Raw genomic sequence first — 17938 nt, 5'->3', positions numbered from 1 at the left:
GATGGACAGGAAACCGGTATGTTACTCAGTGCCTAGTGGAGGGCTTGGGGTTGGTAACACTTTACCTTGTATTCCAGAGCAGATGACCCTGGGCAGTGTTACTGTGCGCTAGCAAAGGTGCTAACATTTGCTTTGCTTTGTAGCGTGAACGTGGCAGACTTCACCAATCACTTCACAGCAAACGACACAGCACCTCGCAGCGTCACGGTACAGCGACAGCCCCGCCAACGTCAACCTGACGCCGCAGTGCGAGTGCGACAAACTCGCATGACCCCTCCGGGGCGGTCGGAGGGCGGCTCAGAGGCGGGACGGCAATCTGGTCGCGGGATCGGCTGGCCGGTGACCCCGCGACTGGGGCGTTTCGATCGCCGCTTCCTGGGGAGTCCCCGGGCAGGCCGGCCTTGTGCTTGTCTCGCCGCGATGCTCCGCACAGAAGCGTTTACGCCGGAACGTTCCGGAGTCCGAGTGCGATAGCTTCTGCCATTACCGACGGCTGTTGTGAGGTGGAGAACACGAGGGGAGAGCAGAACGGTAAACAGTCTGGAGAAGCCCGGCGCTGGTTTGGCAGTGCTCTAGCGTACGGGGGGGGAGACCGATTCCTCCCGCTGACACTGGCCAGCGCCGAGCCCGCTCTGACGACCCGGAGCGCGAGACTGTCAGCCTCAGCACAAACAGTCCCAGCGCCTGCGTTTCCCCAGAGCCACACGCGGCCCAACGTATCTACGGTTACTGTTTAAAGCACAGCGTGCGAGAGAACAATAACAAGAACAGCCTGCTGAGCTGGTCCGCTGTCTTCTGAGGCCTGGGCCCGTATTTATGAAACACCTCAGAGCAGGAGAGCCTCATGCATGTCAGCAGGCCCAGAAGTGACAGATTCTATTTTATTTGGGGTTGGGGGGAGGGATTCCATTTTTTTTGGTGGGTAATTTTTCTTCAGGATTCAGGGTCTATACACTGTAGCGTAAGCGTGTTCTGCGTGGGACCGGGGGGTGGAGTCAGATGGGCACCATTCCTGAAACACTCTCTTGGTGAGAAATAAGAGCAATAAAACAGAACTAGCCTTCCACAGAGAATGGGAGCTGGTGAATGCAGTTAACATGGAGATCGAACTGGACACATACTCAAAGACACTTACAGTACAGCTGCCCCATAAAGAAGAAGAAATTACCTAACAATATCACTTAAATGTGGTTCTAATTGGAGCTAGGATTTCAAGCTTCAAGCTTTGAGAACAGAAGCCAACAAGTGCTTAATAATAAATTTTGGGGAGTGTGTCTCGTCGGACGTATTAAGCACACGGCAAGTCACCGAACCTCACACAGATAATTTGTAAACGTCTGGAACGTCCTACTAAAACCTTTCCCTCGAATTCACCTTCTCATAAATCTCCCAGAGGATGCCTTTTACGGGACTTATATAAGGCAGGAAACCCAACACGCGCGATCCTGCGAAGATATAATGGACAGAGTGAGCCCAAATGACACGCTGATGCGTACACCAGTCACACGCGCTGGAAACCCGGTCATTAGATCGCATTTGAAATTCCAGCTTGCAGCCGAAGCTCGCTCGGAAAAAACCTCGGTACAGCCGGTTTCCCGCGCGCGCTAACGACACCGGCGCTCAGAAGCACCTCGGCGTTCTTGCACCGCCGCGCGGCTCCGGGGGAAAAACCTGTTCCGCATTACGGAGTTCCCAAGCGCGGCTATTTCGGGCCCGTTCATTCATTTCGGCATGGGAAAAGGCAGGCGCAATCAGCCGCTCGCCGCACGCAGACGCCCCCCCCCCCGAAACGCAATCTGAGGGGGCAATCAGCGGAGACCGCGGGCAGCCACCGCGGCTAGGCCTCCCCTGTAATGATGGTAATCTCTGCGAGCCTTGCGTGTCACATAAACACATGAGCGAGCGCACCCGGGCAATGCACAGCACGGTATATCAATCAGCATAATCCGCGGCTGGTATGCGCCAGATGACCTGTAGATACGGAGAGGACCGGCATGACTACAGTCTGAACGCGTCACGTTAAGAGTTTTTCCCTCAAGCAGAAACTAACTTTTTTTCTTAAAAGTTTCTTTTAAGTGCTAAGCTGAGCACATATGGCAATATTTAGTGAAAATTAAGCTCTTTGCATTAGGGATTTTAGGTAAACTACCGTGTAATAAATCAATAAGCTTGGTTTTTTTCTCTGCCATTAAGTTCTGCACGCACACAAAGCTTTTAAACTTTCAAATCATGGCCACGGTATTACATGTTCCACACTATTCAAATGACATGAAAAACACAGACATTAGGAGTAATACAAGTAATAAAAAAGCAAAAGAGGAGATTTCCAAGAGAAAACTCAACAGTGAATTGTACTGCAGTTGCATGGCAACAAAAAAAAAAACATTTCCATAGATAGCCATGTGAAAAAGTCACTTGCATTCATACGATGCGCTCCCACCCCCCGAGCGAACAGGAAGCAGTCGGCGTCCGCACCAGGGCTGCACCTCTCACTTCACACAACAGCGCAACGGCAACAGCAGCAGCAGCGCGAAACGAGTTCTGCGAAAACAAACTCGGAAGAACAGAGGGCTCGCATCCCGACCGCAGCTGAAGTACATATCAAGCCGGCGAATCTCCGAGCGGCTATTTTAGCTCACTCGCGTGACGCCGCCGTTTGAAGCCGCGGTCGACGGGGGGGGGGGGGTGTTTCGGGTAGGGGGGCCCCGTGAGACGCGTGGGGCCTGCGCAACATCTGCTCCGCTTGGAAGCAGCTGCGTTTCCAAAAAAAATGAAAAAAATGAAATAAATAAATGAATAAATAGCCCGCGTGCTTTACCGCCGCGCCGGCGGGCTCCAGCGAGGCCGGGCCTGAAGAGTTAAACAGTGTTAAATCTCCCCGGGTCTCGCGTGTTTATGGGCCCAGCGAGCGGAACCGCAAACAATTAACAGTGTTTGGGCAAACGCTTAGGGGTCCACCAAAAGGGCTGCAGTCAAACGCGCTTCTGCTGAACTACTCAGCGGGAACGAGGGAGCGGAGCAGCAGCGAATGAGAGGGGCTGGCGCTGAGGCCAGACCAGCGGGGGTGCGTGAGCGCACGCACACACACACACACACACACACACACACACACACACACACACACACACACACACACACACACACACAAACACACACACATACATACATATGTACACACATACACACACACACACGCACGCACACACGCTCACACACACACATACATATATATGTACACACACACACACACACACACACATACACACACACACACACACACACACACGCACACACACACACACACACACACACATACATACATATGTACACACACACACACACACATACATACATATGTACACACACACACACGCACACACACACACATACATATGTACACACACACACGCGTACATACGTACATACATACACACACGCGTACATACACACACACGCTCACACATGCACACACAAACACGCACACCCAAAACACACGTTTTTAAATCATTAAGCACCAAAGTATGTAACACAAAACTGCTCTGCTGAACATCTACGTGACATTCGGGAAAATCAAAGCCTTTCTTCAGTGTTCCTCCCTGAAGGAGACTGAACAGGAAGTTAAAGGAGAATGAACATAAAACGACTTTTCCACGACACCAGAGACACACAAATTAAAGGGGTTAAACACTGCGGCTGATAGTTCTCATGAAATAAAAATTGTACAGATTTCAAAAACCAAAACACAGCCATAAAAAGAATATATGCACACGTTCATGCATGCCTTCTTAGACACACAGCCCTGAGTGAATCAGTGCAGCCTGCATCCGTATGAGCGTGTCTACGCGCGTGAGCGAGCACGTGTGTGTGCAATGTACGTGTGTGTGTGCAGTGCGGCCAAAGACGGGCGTTCACTGCCCACGTCCCCATCAAAGCAAGCCCAGCCAAATCTGACGTACCCCAAAGATGGCGGCCATTCCACATAGCGCTGTTCCCTCACTTGGACAAACCACCAAACGCTCATAAATTAAATATACCAACGCTGTTACAATTGAAGAAAACAATCCAAAATATATATGTTAACACGTGACACTGCAGTATACTGCCCTGTTCACCGGTTCAGGAGAGCCCGATGAGAGAAGCAATTACATAACTTTTCTCAAATTTCCTTTCCCCCCATTTCTGCAGCTGTGTGTTTAATGGGGTGGTTCAGGTTAAGGTACTTCCTCATGGGTACCATAGCAGTGCCTCACAAAGGACTGAGAGCAGTAACTCCCCGGTTAGCACATACTGCGTTTCCTTTTTAGCATTAGCTCATTACCATGTGAAACGCACTGTTGTAGGTAGCCTGGGCTAAACGTGTTAGCCAAATGACTAACTTGTAAATGTAAATGACAGCCTGTGATGCAACAGCCATAAAGCTTCTGGCAGCTCCGCCAGGTGAGAAACAGCCCTGAGCAAAGACCAGCATCACGCATCACAATGGAACCCGACAAACACCACAGAGAATTAAACAGGGACCTGCGCCAGGAACGCACACACACACATGCACACACACGCACGCACATTCACATACACACATACGCACCCACACACACACATACACACCCAACCACGCACACCCACACACACACATGCACGCACGCGCACACATTACATTACATTACATTATATTCATTTGGCAGACGCTTTTATCCAAAGCGACTTACAAAAAGTGCATTTCATGGTCATAGACAACTGCTAAGCACACACACACGCGCACACACACACCAATTCATCCACAACCTCCACAAGCATGCATACCACCACAACAAAAACATATATGTGAATATACACACACACACACACACACACACATACCCACACACACACACAGGCACACAAACAAGCTCTATCAGATGTAGGCCAAGTGTCCCACGGAGTAATGCGAATTGCAGCTGGGTGGCATTCAAAGTGATTGCTGAGCACTTGGTGTTCACATGATTGTGATTTATACCGGGAGGCAGCGGAACAAGCGGCTCGGGGGTCAAACTCACAATCTGTCGGCACAGCGCGGCCCACAATGCCGCACCTGCAGATATCCCCACCACGTCGCCCGGCCATCTCTCATTTATAATTTCTCGCTGTTGCACAACTCCTTTCTGTGGCTCCGTAGAACACAGAGTCCTGCCAACAGCCGCTGTGTACAGACTGCTGACATCCAGTACCCTTTATGCTCTCTCCACCTTACTGACAGCTTCTCTCTCTCTGTCTCTCTCACACACACACACACACACACACACACATAAATACATACACACACACACACACACGCTCGTGTGCAAACATGCTCATTATATCGGACCTTAAACGAGCGGCCATATGTTTCTGTAATCAGCTTCACGCTAAACTGGGGCCAATTCATCTCAATTAGACTGGGAAAGCTGAGGCCTCATATTATTCTAGGTGTATAACTACATAGGATTACGGGCATGGGTAATAGGTCTGGATAATAATAAGTAATAATAATAAAAAAGAAAACAAAAAAGTTGTGAGCAGTGCAGCTGACATTCACGAAGGAAAGCGTTTTTTCCATAATTGCAGGAGACTGCATTACGCTATCCGTTTCACAGGAAAACACACTTTTGACTTGACCCAGCTGGCATTTTTACATATTATTCAGATTGCGGGATGTTTCACAGAAGCAATTTAGGTGCACCACCTTGCTCATGGGTGTGACAGCAGCACCCCACCCACAGACCCAACCTGATCCAAGAGCAGTCCTGAATACTGTATCGCCTTGCTGCCCGAGCAAGTTCCCACTGGTGCCTTCACCTCCAAACTGACGGTATGGCGGGGGTGTCCATTCTTATCTGAGGAGTGCTGGTGTGGGTGCAGGCTTCTGTTCTAGCCCAGCACTATGATACCCACGGGCCCTGCCTATTTTCAACTTCTGTACCAATCATAGTCTTCAGTCAAGACCTTTATAAGCTTTACAATCAGGAATTTTACTGCAGGGCTTGAACAAAATCCTGCGCCCATACTAGATGCAGGCCTCTTGGATAAGACTGCAGGGGTGCTGCTGTGTGTTATGTGGCAAGGCTGACTCTTGCCATTTTGTATTTCTACTCAGGGCAGCAGTGCAGTGTTGGGCACAGGGAACTGGAGCCCAGAGGTTCTAGGTTCAAATCCCAGATGGGGCACTGCCAGGGCATCCTTTTAGCAGTTTGTCAGGTCAGTGGTGATCTCAATGCGATTGCTGGTACACAAACATTTCATTTTTTAACCACATAATTTCCCACTTTATCAGTGGCTCTAGTTCTTTCTTTGACCACATCTGGTTTACTATAAAATGCATAAAAGAGTACAACTTTTTAAATGCAAAATAGAAAAGAAATGGTCCCGTAGAAAATGGAATGCCTGAAAACTTTACTTTCTCAGAACCAGGAAAAGCTCTGCTAGTGGTAATGCTGGAGTTGCAGCACACTCTAGTGGCAAAACCATTAATGCTCAGGTCACATGACAGGGTCTAAGATTGACTTTAAATCAAGAACGTCAAACTGAACTCCCCTGGTGGACTCAGCACCCTCAAGCGCTTATACTGCGCTATTAATGCTAAAGTAAAATGAGGGGTATCTCATTTACCACAGTGAAATCTTCTTTGGTACTGGCAACCCTGGGTTCTGACTGGAGCAGGGCTATATATTGAATTAATCAGTGCTCCTGAGTGAATGCATTGACTTATATCAAAGAGATATTTACCAGTCCTGAACCATTGCAGAGCACTGCAAAAAACACTATTTATTTGGTTATATTTAGTACAATATGAAAATTTTGGGGCCGATATAAATAACCAATATTTGAGTGGAGATATTGGCTGATACCAATGCTGATACCTCCCTGCTTTACATTATTACACAAATGCAAACTGCAACCAACTTTCCACATTCATTGAAAAAGTGGATGAGCATGGACATTTACTCACAAAGGAAAAATATAACAGGTTTTAAACAAAATATTTCAACTTGCTTAGTAAATTAATAATAAACATATTAAATGATAAATAAAATAGGCATAGACGACTGTGGTTAGACTCCTTTTTGAGCTTAACATCTTCACTTAAGTTACACCATCAGCAGAGAACATCTCAATATAAAGAGAATTATAAGAGCAAATTATGTGTTCATAATCACAAACAGGCAGACATTGAGCTGAGTGACTGGAGTAGTAGAGTATTAATTAGAGAAAAGCACAGAGACACAACCACACACAAACACAAACACACACAGGCACTGACCTGTACTTCCCTGTCCTCACTTGAAGCCCTCTCATCCCGCAGTTCTGGGCCCCGCCTACATCATTGATCAGGTCGTCTCCGATCATCAGCGCCTGCGAGCGGGGCGAGACACGGTCGAGTGGACCGTCAAACAGAGCTGAAGCATGGCGACCGCTGCGGTCGTGCAGCGAGAAACGTCCCTGCTTTAACACAAGTCAGCATCACCCATCCTCCCAATACTCCAGCTACCGTGGTGCAGAACAGCGCAGTTTAGGCAGCCGATACAGGTAAGTCACAGCTTGCGGGCACCAATCAGAGAAAGCCCCATGAATGAGTTAGGGCGATACCTGCTGACTGAGGCCCACCTTCGCTGACTTACACAACAGCTTATGATGCGACACTGGGACTCAGACACACAGCTGCCATTTAATCCAGTCAGTTTAATTCCAGGCTGTAAACTGCACTATGGACTAAGTGGCTAAACTGTAAAAGCCAGAGAAAAGTCACTTTTAAGTGACTCATCTGCATATACAGTAGATTCAGTAGTTAATTAAATCTACCAGGTATGCAAATCGGGGAGTTAATTCCCTGGGGAAATTAGTTTCTTGTTTCAATTGGATGACAAGATATTGAGAACAGATATGAGTGAAAAACTATTGTCCAAAAATATTCTCTATAGGAAGGGAAATGTTTCATTTTTAATTTTTTTGCATTATCGTATAGCACTACCCCATGAATTTAGGCCGTGACCGTTAGCCAATTGAGAGCCAGTGTTCGGTCAGGCCTATGCAGCAGAGTGGGAGGAAAATTGTTTTACAGGTAAGCTGGCAGGTCGCGTGCACAAAACGTCATAAATCTCTCTCCCCCAACTCACAGTGGAATTTAAGACCAGTTCAAGTACGCATTTCGAACCACTCACATAAAGCCCTAAATGTTTTAGTGCCAATATGTGTGACACGATAACCCTCTTCACCTTGGTGGAAATAATCCCCAGCAACGTCCTATGGCAGGCAGAGAAATATGGGACTATTACAGCATGAGATAGAGAGAATGACTGAGAGAGAAAGAGAGATAGTAAGAGAGAGAGACTGAGAGAGACAGAGAGATAGTAAGAGAGAGACTGAGAGAGACAGAGAGAAAGAGAGATAAACTGAGAGACAGAGAGAGAGAGAGACAGAGAAAGAGACTGAGAGAGACTGAGAGAGAGTAAGAAAGAGAGAGACTGAGAGCGACAGAGAGAAAGACACAGAGAGAAAGAGAGAGAGATAAAAGAGTAAGAGAGTGTAAGAGAGAGCGAGAGAGAGAGAGATTTGAAAGAGTAAGAGTGTAAGAGAGAGCAAGAGAGAGAGAGAGAGAGAGCGATAGAGATGAAAGCGTAAGAGTGAGTGTGAGTGATGGAGAGAGAGAAGCCGCCCCTCCCCTCGGTAAAAGAAGTTGACCTTTGGGGATGTTCTGTGCAGCGGTGAGGATGAAGCGCTGGGGCGGGGGCCGTGTGTTCTGATTTGGCCAGACAGGCGAGCGGGGGCCCCGGGGCGCCGGGCTGCACATGGGTAGTGATGCCTGCAGAAGCCATCTTGCGGCCGAGGCATATGGAGGCGGCAGCGGGTCCCAGGGGACCGCCCTGATTTACTATCAGTGAAGGGCACTAATCACTGAAGGAGGGGCAATTATTCCCCAATCACTTCCCATTCAGGGGCGGGAGGGTGAGGGGGGGGGTGGGGGGGGGCTGTTTGGAAGATGAAGGTCAGGGGTTGACTTATCCACGGGAATAAGAATGTTAGCCAAATTGCTATCCCCCCCCCCCAAAAAAAAAAAAATAACACAGCTAGAGGAGAGCACAGAAAGCACAGGGTTTGAATCTGCACTGACCACAGGGTCAAGAAGAGATAATATCGTAGTTTATCATAAACACTGATAGGTGAAAGAACAACACTTTAATTCAATCTAACAAAACACTTATGTCTCTGGAAGATTAAGTCTTCAAGTGTTCAAGTATTTAAAAAAATAATTTTAAAAAACTTGAGAAGCCCCCACCCCAAACTCCCATGGCAATTCCATAACCATAATCCCCATTACAAATCTGTACACCTGACGTTAAACCCCATCATAAACCTGCGACCCTAACCCCCATCACAAATACGTACACCTAGCCCTAATCCCCATCCCAAATCTGCGAACCTTGACCCTAGCCCCCCATCTCAAATCGGTAACCCTGACCCTGACCCCAAAATCCATAACCGTAACCCGAACGCTAATCCTCGCACGCGGGACTGCGACCAGAGCGACGGCGGTCGCTCGGCCGGGTCTAGGGAGGGCTCCTCCGGCAGCCGAGCATGACGTCGGTGATCCGCCATTCGGGGGACCCGCCGAGGAAAAAGGCTGGAATGGAACACGACGCGCGCGGGGGGCCCCTGGGAGTGGCCCCCTGCCCTGTGCTCATAGCGGGGCTCTTGTTCAATGGAAGGGGGCAATTAGGGGGGGGTTGGGGGGGACGGCTGATGAGGGCTTTATTGATTAGCGCTGGCTCGTCGCTCCGACGCCTGCTAAAGCGATTACGCCAGCGTCACCGGCGCTGCCTCCGCTCAGGGCCTCGGTGTGGAACGCCGCGGAAAACACTCCAGCGGCGGGATGACTGCAATTACCCCCACTTACATCAGTCGAATGCCTGCGCAGCATTTTAACATGCGACGCCAAACAGCACATTTCAATGTGAACACACATCGCTGCACTGCACTGTGCATCCATAAAATCACACATGGAAGCGCTGTTAACAGATACGCATGAAATGTGCACGTACTATGACTATCAGTAAGTGTAATTATCAATATGTAAACAGTAGGCACAAAGAGTACATTTATTAAATATATTCGGACCTGTTTTCTGAGGTTTTCTAGAGTCAGGAAGAAGATCGATGTGTGAATGAACGGTGTACATGAGTCTTTAAGACCACACGCTGTCATGTTTTCTCAGTGATACTCCGGCTCTGGTGTAATTCTGCAGACCTCACCTCCTGCGGCTGGATGCCCATGTCCGTCAGAACGCTCTGGAAAAACATCGGGGCTGGCTTCCCCACTACCTCCGCCTCCACGTCACAGGCATACTGAAAAACACACACACACACACATACACACACGCGCACACACACGTATACAGTCAAACACATTAACACAAGTACATAGATAAAACAAAACATATACACAAATACACACATACAAAACATAAATACACGGCATGCAGTACATACATAAACACACACAAACATACAAACAAACAAGTGCGCACACACACAGACACACACAAGCATACATAAACACACATAAACAAGCAGAGGTCAAATAAATAGCTGCCAGACTCCATTCCATGCTACGCAAGTGCATTTGCGTATTCATGTTCCCAGGCTGGGCAGAAGCACACTAAAGAAATCTAAACAAAAGATCCCAAAAGGGCCTAATCCTGGCTGCAGCCCCAGTCCAGTGAAGCTGAAGCTAAAGAAGGGTCAGAATGTACCTCCAGGGCCTTCATGTAGACCCCAACGTCCAGCTTCAGTCCATCCGTCTCTTTGTAGTAGCGCCTATAGAAATGAACCAAACGAAGACAGTCAGGCCCAGCAGGAGCTACAGTAAGGGGCACAGAACCAGTAGCTGCCCTTAAGCACAATCAAATAAGATGCTTGAGGACAACAACTGATTAACTTCCTGTGTAAGCCCTTAGTTGTACAGACATTCCCAATAGATCACTGATAGATGACCGGGTCAGTATTCAAATTGAATTCCTCATGCATTATCGCTGCAATCGGATTAATTTTCCTGTCTGAAAGAGAGGGAATACTGATTTCTCTACAGTGAGTGTTTCTACAACAGAAAGAACTGAAATTTCACATCACATAAAAACTGATCAATTATTTATCGGCTTAATGAAAACAAATGTACCGCCATTTTTACAGATTTTTGAATCGCCAATTTTGCCTGTGCCAATAGCTACAACCCCCTCTGTAAACACATGAGAAGGCAGACAAGTAGGTGCTCTCCTCGAAAAACGCACAATGTCAAACCCGCTAATTCTATTCACCCTTCTGTCCACCAGTGAAGCTCGCACTGAAGCTCACACAGACATTGAGCTGGAGAAGGACACCTCATGGGCTGCTTCTGTAGTCAGGCAGAAGCTAGGCTACTGCAGTATACTGACACACGGATGTCCTACCAACTGAAACCCCCTGCCTCCCAGGTGCCGTTACAGCCACTTAAGCTCCATCCTACAGGGCTGCCGGCCACAGTAAGCACCGGCATAGTCAATACCTGATACCAGAACGTAGGCCCATCCACATGCTATAACAGTGCCATAACAGTATGACTTACCCTGCAACCTGATTTATTTGATCTGGGGAATCATTTAATATTTGAATATTAATTTATTTTGAAGTCCAGCCACCTAATTACTCTTAAGGTCTCTTCAAGATGGAATTCTGAAGAGGGAAATCTGTGAATTTTACAGTTCCTCTGAACTGAAGAAGTGGGAGATAAGCAAACTGAGAGCCATGATGTGGGGTCCACATGCATGAGCATGTCAATACACGCATTTGAGACAGTCGCTCCATTACCATTTTAAACACCCAATACGAACGTGACCCCCCCCGCCTGACATCTCAATGTCACAGACCCCTACGGCCCTGAGAGAGAGCAGCGGGTTCCCCCTGACATCCCCGCCGCGTCTTCCCAGATCGGACGTCTCCCTCCAGGCGAAGGCCGCCCGAGGCCAGTGTGGGGGGGGGTGGAAAGGGGAGGCGGTGTCCCTCTCGTTTAACGGTTTATCTTTCGCAGTCGTTCTCCATCGCCCGGTCGTGGGCCGCAGCCCGCTCCCCTACGCCTGACCTGACCTCCGCGGGAAGAGCCAATAACCCTCCTCCGCCAGAGGCAAACAGCCTCGCTCTCTCGCACGGCGACGTGACGGAGGACATGAAGCAGCGCGTTCCGCCACCCCGTCTCCGCCTCCCGTTGAATTTAAATCACGTCGCTGTCTGTGCGCCACTTCCCCATCAACGTGAAAGGAAGAATGAAAGACCGAAAGGCTCAATGCCTGGCCTAAGGAGCTGCGGCTGTTCTTTTAGCCCAGAGGTATGCTGGACCTGATGAACCTCCTGACCGCAAGGTATTTAGCTTCCAGTAAGAGTCAACTGGCCCACTTTGCCAAAGAACCAGGGTCTCCAGGACTGGGGACTCAATGAATAGCTATAAACTCACCAGAAGGCTTCCTGAACTACTTGACTTGGTGACCCAGCCAAGACACAAAACAAATGCACTTCCAAGATATCTATAATGGATATGTCGATATTATTTATTTTTCAAACAATATTTATTAATTAATTTATTCACAACATTATTGGACACATCCAGGAGGACACATGCAAGGTACAACTAAAGTTTCTTTTAAATCAGGAATACAAAATATAGCCTGAATGATCTCTCTCATTTATCTAAATGTTGGGTATTTTAAATGCAATGATTCTACAAGAAATTATAAAATTCCACCGAGTTCACATGATCTTGCAAAAAGATAATTTCACTCCCAGATACAGAAAAACAAATTTAAAAAAGAATTTTTGGCTTTGTCAATTAAAATTTTGCAAAATGTACACTGTCAAGCTTCCTCTAGTGTCACGCTGGAATGCTCTGTTGCATTTAAAAAACGTTGTGTCTGCTTTGTTAAATATTTCCCCAAGCTCCTCTGATGAAAAATGACTGTGTAAGAAATACAAGGCACAGGTAAGAGTATTTAATGCCAAACTGAATTAATCTTTGTACTGTACTTCCAGCAGCTCAAACCTACCCTCTGCCCAGAGAAAAGAGCACAGGCTTCTCCAGCTGAATGAGGACCCGGAAGGCATCGTTCAGGTTCTGATAGGAAAACTTGTCCGCTGCGTCTCCAATGACCACACAGTTCGGGTTCGTATTATCAATGTCCTTGAACTCTGGCAACAAATCTGCAGGGAAGACATTGAACATGATCACGGGCACCATCATCAATGGCCAGACCCATCACCCAATGTAAAAGAAAGAATGGATAAATCAGGAGTGTCCAGTCTTATCCGAAAAGGGCCGTTGTGGGTGCAGGTTTTTGTTATATTTATTGATTTCTTGATTGAAGACCATGATTACTTTATCAGGTGTCATACTGCTGGGCTTGCAAAAACCTGCACCCCTGGAATAAACTAATGAATTTTAAATCATAATTAGTTCATCCAAATGAATTAATATCAATCAATAAAATCAGTAACAGAATGCCATGCAACACAGTAACACAAAGCAATTTAGAGAAATATAATGCATGAACACAAAAATAAAGTTGCAAAAGTAAAAAAAAACGAATACAAAACATTTTCATAATAAGAAATAAACACGCCAAACATTATCTAACATTAAGTACACCGCAGTACACTTCTTTATCTTTAGCTGAAACCTTGTTGCTTGGCTCCTTGGCCTTCTCCATGCCCTCAATTCTCTAAGAGCAAAGTTAAAAGATAAAGATAAAGGCCAAGATTCAGTTAACATTTGCCCTTAACTCTGGCCCACGTATTAATGAAAATACTATGTTTTCCTTTGCCAACACAGCCCACCAATAATCACCACTTGTAAAACTATGTTCATGAGGAAAACATAATGCTGGCAGTCATTTTTAAGTTGAGGACAGCGATGATGGAAGCTGTGGAAAAGCAGCGGGCGGCTGGTCCGAACCCGTGACCGATGCGGCACCAGCAGGTGAGGCCAAGGTTCTCTCCTAGCAGGCCAGGGCGCGGCGTGGGAGAACACCTCGCTGACCTGGATGTCGAAAGCTCATCCGTCAGTCAGCTCTGGCAAAACTTCTCGCTGGCCTGGGTCCGTTAATGTAGACGAAGCTGCAGGTCCGAAGCCTTGATCCTTGGGGAGATCACACAGGGCGATACAAAAATACTGCGCTGACTGACAAAAAAAACCAAACGGACAACCATGATGGTACCCGCCCTCAATACCGGAACTGTATCAACTGAAGACCATTTGAAGTGATGATACAACTCCTCTCATAATTTCAGAGAATGGAAGTGTATTTTTAAATGGAGAATACTGTGTAGTGGCAAAAAATGCAGTCCCATAAAAAAGTATTTGCCCCCATTCTGATTTCCTTTATTATTATGGTGAAGACTTAAAGCACACTAATGCTTTCATTAAAGATTAGGAATCCACAGGATAAGTGCACAAATGCCTAATGCTCAGAAAAACAACGCCCAACAGAAATGCCGCAGGAAGCAAAGAATAGGTGTTTATGGACCGAAATTGAGATGGATCCCACACAACTGTTTCACACCCAGCCTCCTTTGCCCATTCCACCGACGACTCTCTCACTCAGCCACAGTCATGATGACTTCCTTTCCCACTATTTATATTTCCTAATTGTAATGAGTATGAATGATCAATTAGAGCCAGTGCTTAATTGCCCTTCATAAAGACAGCTCTCCTGGTTTAAATGAGACCATTTAAATAATGTAACGAATAGCTCTCGCCTTTACACTACAAATACATCTTCATTGTTTGGAGCGGTGGACGTGATAGTCCCTCGTAATTTAATGGGGCAATTGAGTGAAGAAGTGCAGGTGGTGTCGGGGGAGTAATTATTGTTAATGAATTATGATGTGACCTTCTCAGAACAATGAGCAATCAGTGCCGCGATTGAGTGACAGTGGGTCGCATCTGCCACGGCAAAACTGAAGACCTCGCCGCCGGTAAAGACTGCTGAACTTTGCACCGGCTCTCTGCAGCCACCGTCGCTATTGCTACGGCTGCTGATGCCACAACGTTATCCTCTTTCAAGGACCCATGACTTTCCCCTCATTGCTTTTGCTTACTGTTAGAAGTAAAATACAGTGCTGCAGTACAAAAAGTTCAGAGGCCACTCTTCATCGTTGCCTTTGAAAACAAAGAGCATAGGCCTATTTGAAATAATGGTCTCTGAATATCTGGAATACTTCCAAGAGAAATCCTGAAAGAAACACTCTTTTAATGATGACGACCCATTTGAATATTCCTTCAAAACTGAAAGAACACATGACATGTAAATGTAGCTAACAGCTAGAAGAGTTGTTTCAAGGCAGTAGTAACCAACCTTGTTCCAATCTGCCTGACAAAGCAGGCCCCATTCAACAGCTAGAGATCTTGTTGAGCTGCTAATTAATAGAGTCATGTGTGGGGATGAAATTAAACATACAGGATGGCAGATCTCCAGAAGCAGGGTTGGTTACCACTGCTTTAAAGGTTGCTTAGAGTGGTTTTATAAAACTCCCAAGGAAAAATGGTTGGACAAAACATTAACCAAACACCCTGGTAAAGACCATCTACTAGTTTTGCTTGTAATCTTACCAACCAAGCCATCTTCCCTGGGTTACAGGGTTCACAGACCTTTTATGGAGACCTTAAATGGGCTATGCTACAATTAGATGTGTAAAATCAAGTATTGCTCATTTTTGGAGACACCCGCACCACCTCATAAAATTTTCGTCAAAGCAAAACCCCCCAAAATCAGAAATGTGAAAGTGCATTTTGCGTTCCTCCACTGATGTTTAAGAGAGCCCATGTCCCTATCAAATGACTAGCTGAAGCTACACGAATATAGTGCAGTAGTCAGGCACACATCACAAAAAGCATGAGCGCTTCTTCTGCACGTTCCCAACAACCACGGAGACGAGGGTGGACGCAGACAGATCTACGGCAACGGAGTCCCTTCCTCCCTCTTCCAGGAGAGGACTTTCGTCCCCGGGGCGCTTGGCGGACCAGGATCGGGCGGTTTTGAACCGACCTTTACCTCGCGGCGCCGGGACAGCCGCCTTGAGTGACAGTGTCCCTCGCCGTAATGACCCCGCGTCCGATGAGCCGGGCCCCTTAACAAATCACCCCGCAACTTCACACATCTGCTGCCCGTCAGCATCTGCCAGGCGCACTCACCCGCACATAATGGAAAACTCTCATTACTGCTCCGGAACAGGTAGGGTGTTACGTCAATTACATGGGCACCACCAACTGACCTTGCAGAGGCCTAAAAATCACCGTTAAAAAAAAAAAATAAAATAAAAAAACAACAATGCTGGGAGGAGACTGGCGGAACATTCACAGCACAGTCAGCTCGGTACCGCAAATCACACGTGCGAGGAAGCAGCCATCGTGATGTGTGTCACTGAAACCATGCGGGGTCATTCTTTTCCTTGTATTGGAGAAAACGCAATCACGTAGCGATTAAATTGTAAACGTGTAGATGCTTTTGTTTAAAGAAGGTTCTGTGTAATTGTACCCCCACAAGTCATACTTGCCTTTAACAGACCTTAAGGAGAACAACAGAAGCATGATTGCACTGAATAGAAAAATGACCTTATAGCATGCTTCCTGTCATTAGATAGATGGGGTGATCTTTACAGGCTATGGGGTGTTATGATTACATTAGAGTACTTGAACTGGGTCAGGGAAAGCTCTTTCCCCAAAGGTTTTGATAGGTGACTCTCTGGAGAGGAATGCCACCAGACAACAGGGCTTCGTTCACTGTGACACAAGCACAGCCCAGCCACTCATTAGCACCAGGAAGTTATAAACACTGCTTGAGAGCCTATGACAGCGCCTAGCTATTGGTCCTGCTAGCAAAATTGGATACAGATAACACACCTAATACTGTAAAAAGCGACCTACAGGTCTTCCGTTTTCTGCGCCGTGAAAAAGGGGAGAAAATCTCTTGATTTAATAATACTAGGCTAGACCCACTAAAATTTACGTACGCCCACTTCCCATTCGGTTAGATCGGGTATCATTTTCATTGGCTAAGTAGTATTGCTTTCTGGCACATTGCTACACAAACGTACAACATTTATGCAGGAACATGCAAAACAAGAAAATTAAGCAAATAGAAATTTGTTTTATAAGGGAGCTGACAAATTTTCCGTGAAAGCGTATGGATAATGACGCAATGTTCTATCAAACGCCAGATATGCGTAGCGATTTCAGTAATGTGCGTGGCGATGTAGAATAGATAGGCTAATTCTATTTATCTCATCAAAAACTTTCTTTGCAGCAATTAATATAAATAGTCGGTGAAATCAACACAACTATCGCAGGACTGCAGAAGAGCAAGCCTACATGTCGCTAGAGTAGGCTATTGGCTGTTACATCGAATAACATCTCACCTTTTAACTGCTTCTACCGAGCCAGGAATGGGAATACCACCTCCTTCTCCACTGTCATACAAAACACCGCACATATCTAACACAACCCCTTTCAGACTTTTGATACACTCTTTCCAATCTTTGTCGGCCATGATTACAGACACTAAACCGGAGTCCAGTGCGGCAAGGTGCATGATGGGACATGTAGTTTATGAACTGAAAAATGCGATTCATTACATTACATTACATTTTATTTGGGAGACGCTTTTATCCAATACGATTTTACTTATTACGACGTACAATACATAGCATGAAAAAAATCTCCTTTAGCATTGGAAAATGTTGTATTTCAATAACCTGTTTCGTTTAATTTCAATATAATAAGTAGCCAACGTGATATTGAGGCTGTAGCCTAATAATTATCAGTGATCATCAAGCCATCACTAATCACTGAGGGGCGGGGAGATATGTCGAAATAGATCGACGGTCTACGTTTTTCATTTCAAATGACCAGCGAT

General features: G+C 46.6%; 1 protein-coding gene across 1 annotated transcript in view; it reads right to left on the bottom strand.

Annotated features, from left to right (window-relative positions):
• lhpp (phospholysine phosphohistidine inorganic pyrophosphate phosphatase) overlaps positions 1-17611 on the bottom strand; it is a 30250-nt gene extending 12639 nt beyond the window's left edge. The window contains exons 1-6 of the mRNA XM_064313746.1: positions 17442-17611; positions 14138-14163; positions 13076-13286; positions 10760-10823; positions 10260-10352; positions 7274-7365 (exon numbers count right to left, since the gene is read on the bottom strand). Of these exons, the coding sequence (XP_064169816.1) occupies positions 7274-7365; positions 10260-10352; positions 10760-10823; positions 13076-13286; positions 14138-14163; positions 17442-17572 (617 nt within the window). The 5' untranslated portion in view covers positions 17573-17611. The remainder of the gene's footprint in view (positions 1-7273; positions 7366-10259; positions 10353-10759; positions 10824-13075; positions 13287-14137; positions 14164-17441) is intronic.
• Positions 17612-17938: the final 327 nt, after the last annotated feature.

This window comes from Anguilla rostrata, chromosome 2, assembly GCF_018555375.3.
Source record: "Anguilla rostrata isolate EN2019 chromosome 2, ASM1855537v3, whole genome shotgun sequence".
NCBI lineage: Eukaryota > Metazoa > Chordata > Actinopteri > Anguilliformes > Anguillidae > Anguilla > Anguilla rostrata.
This window is presented reverse-complemented; position numbering and strand designations above follow the sequence as displayed.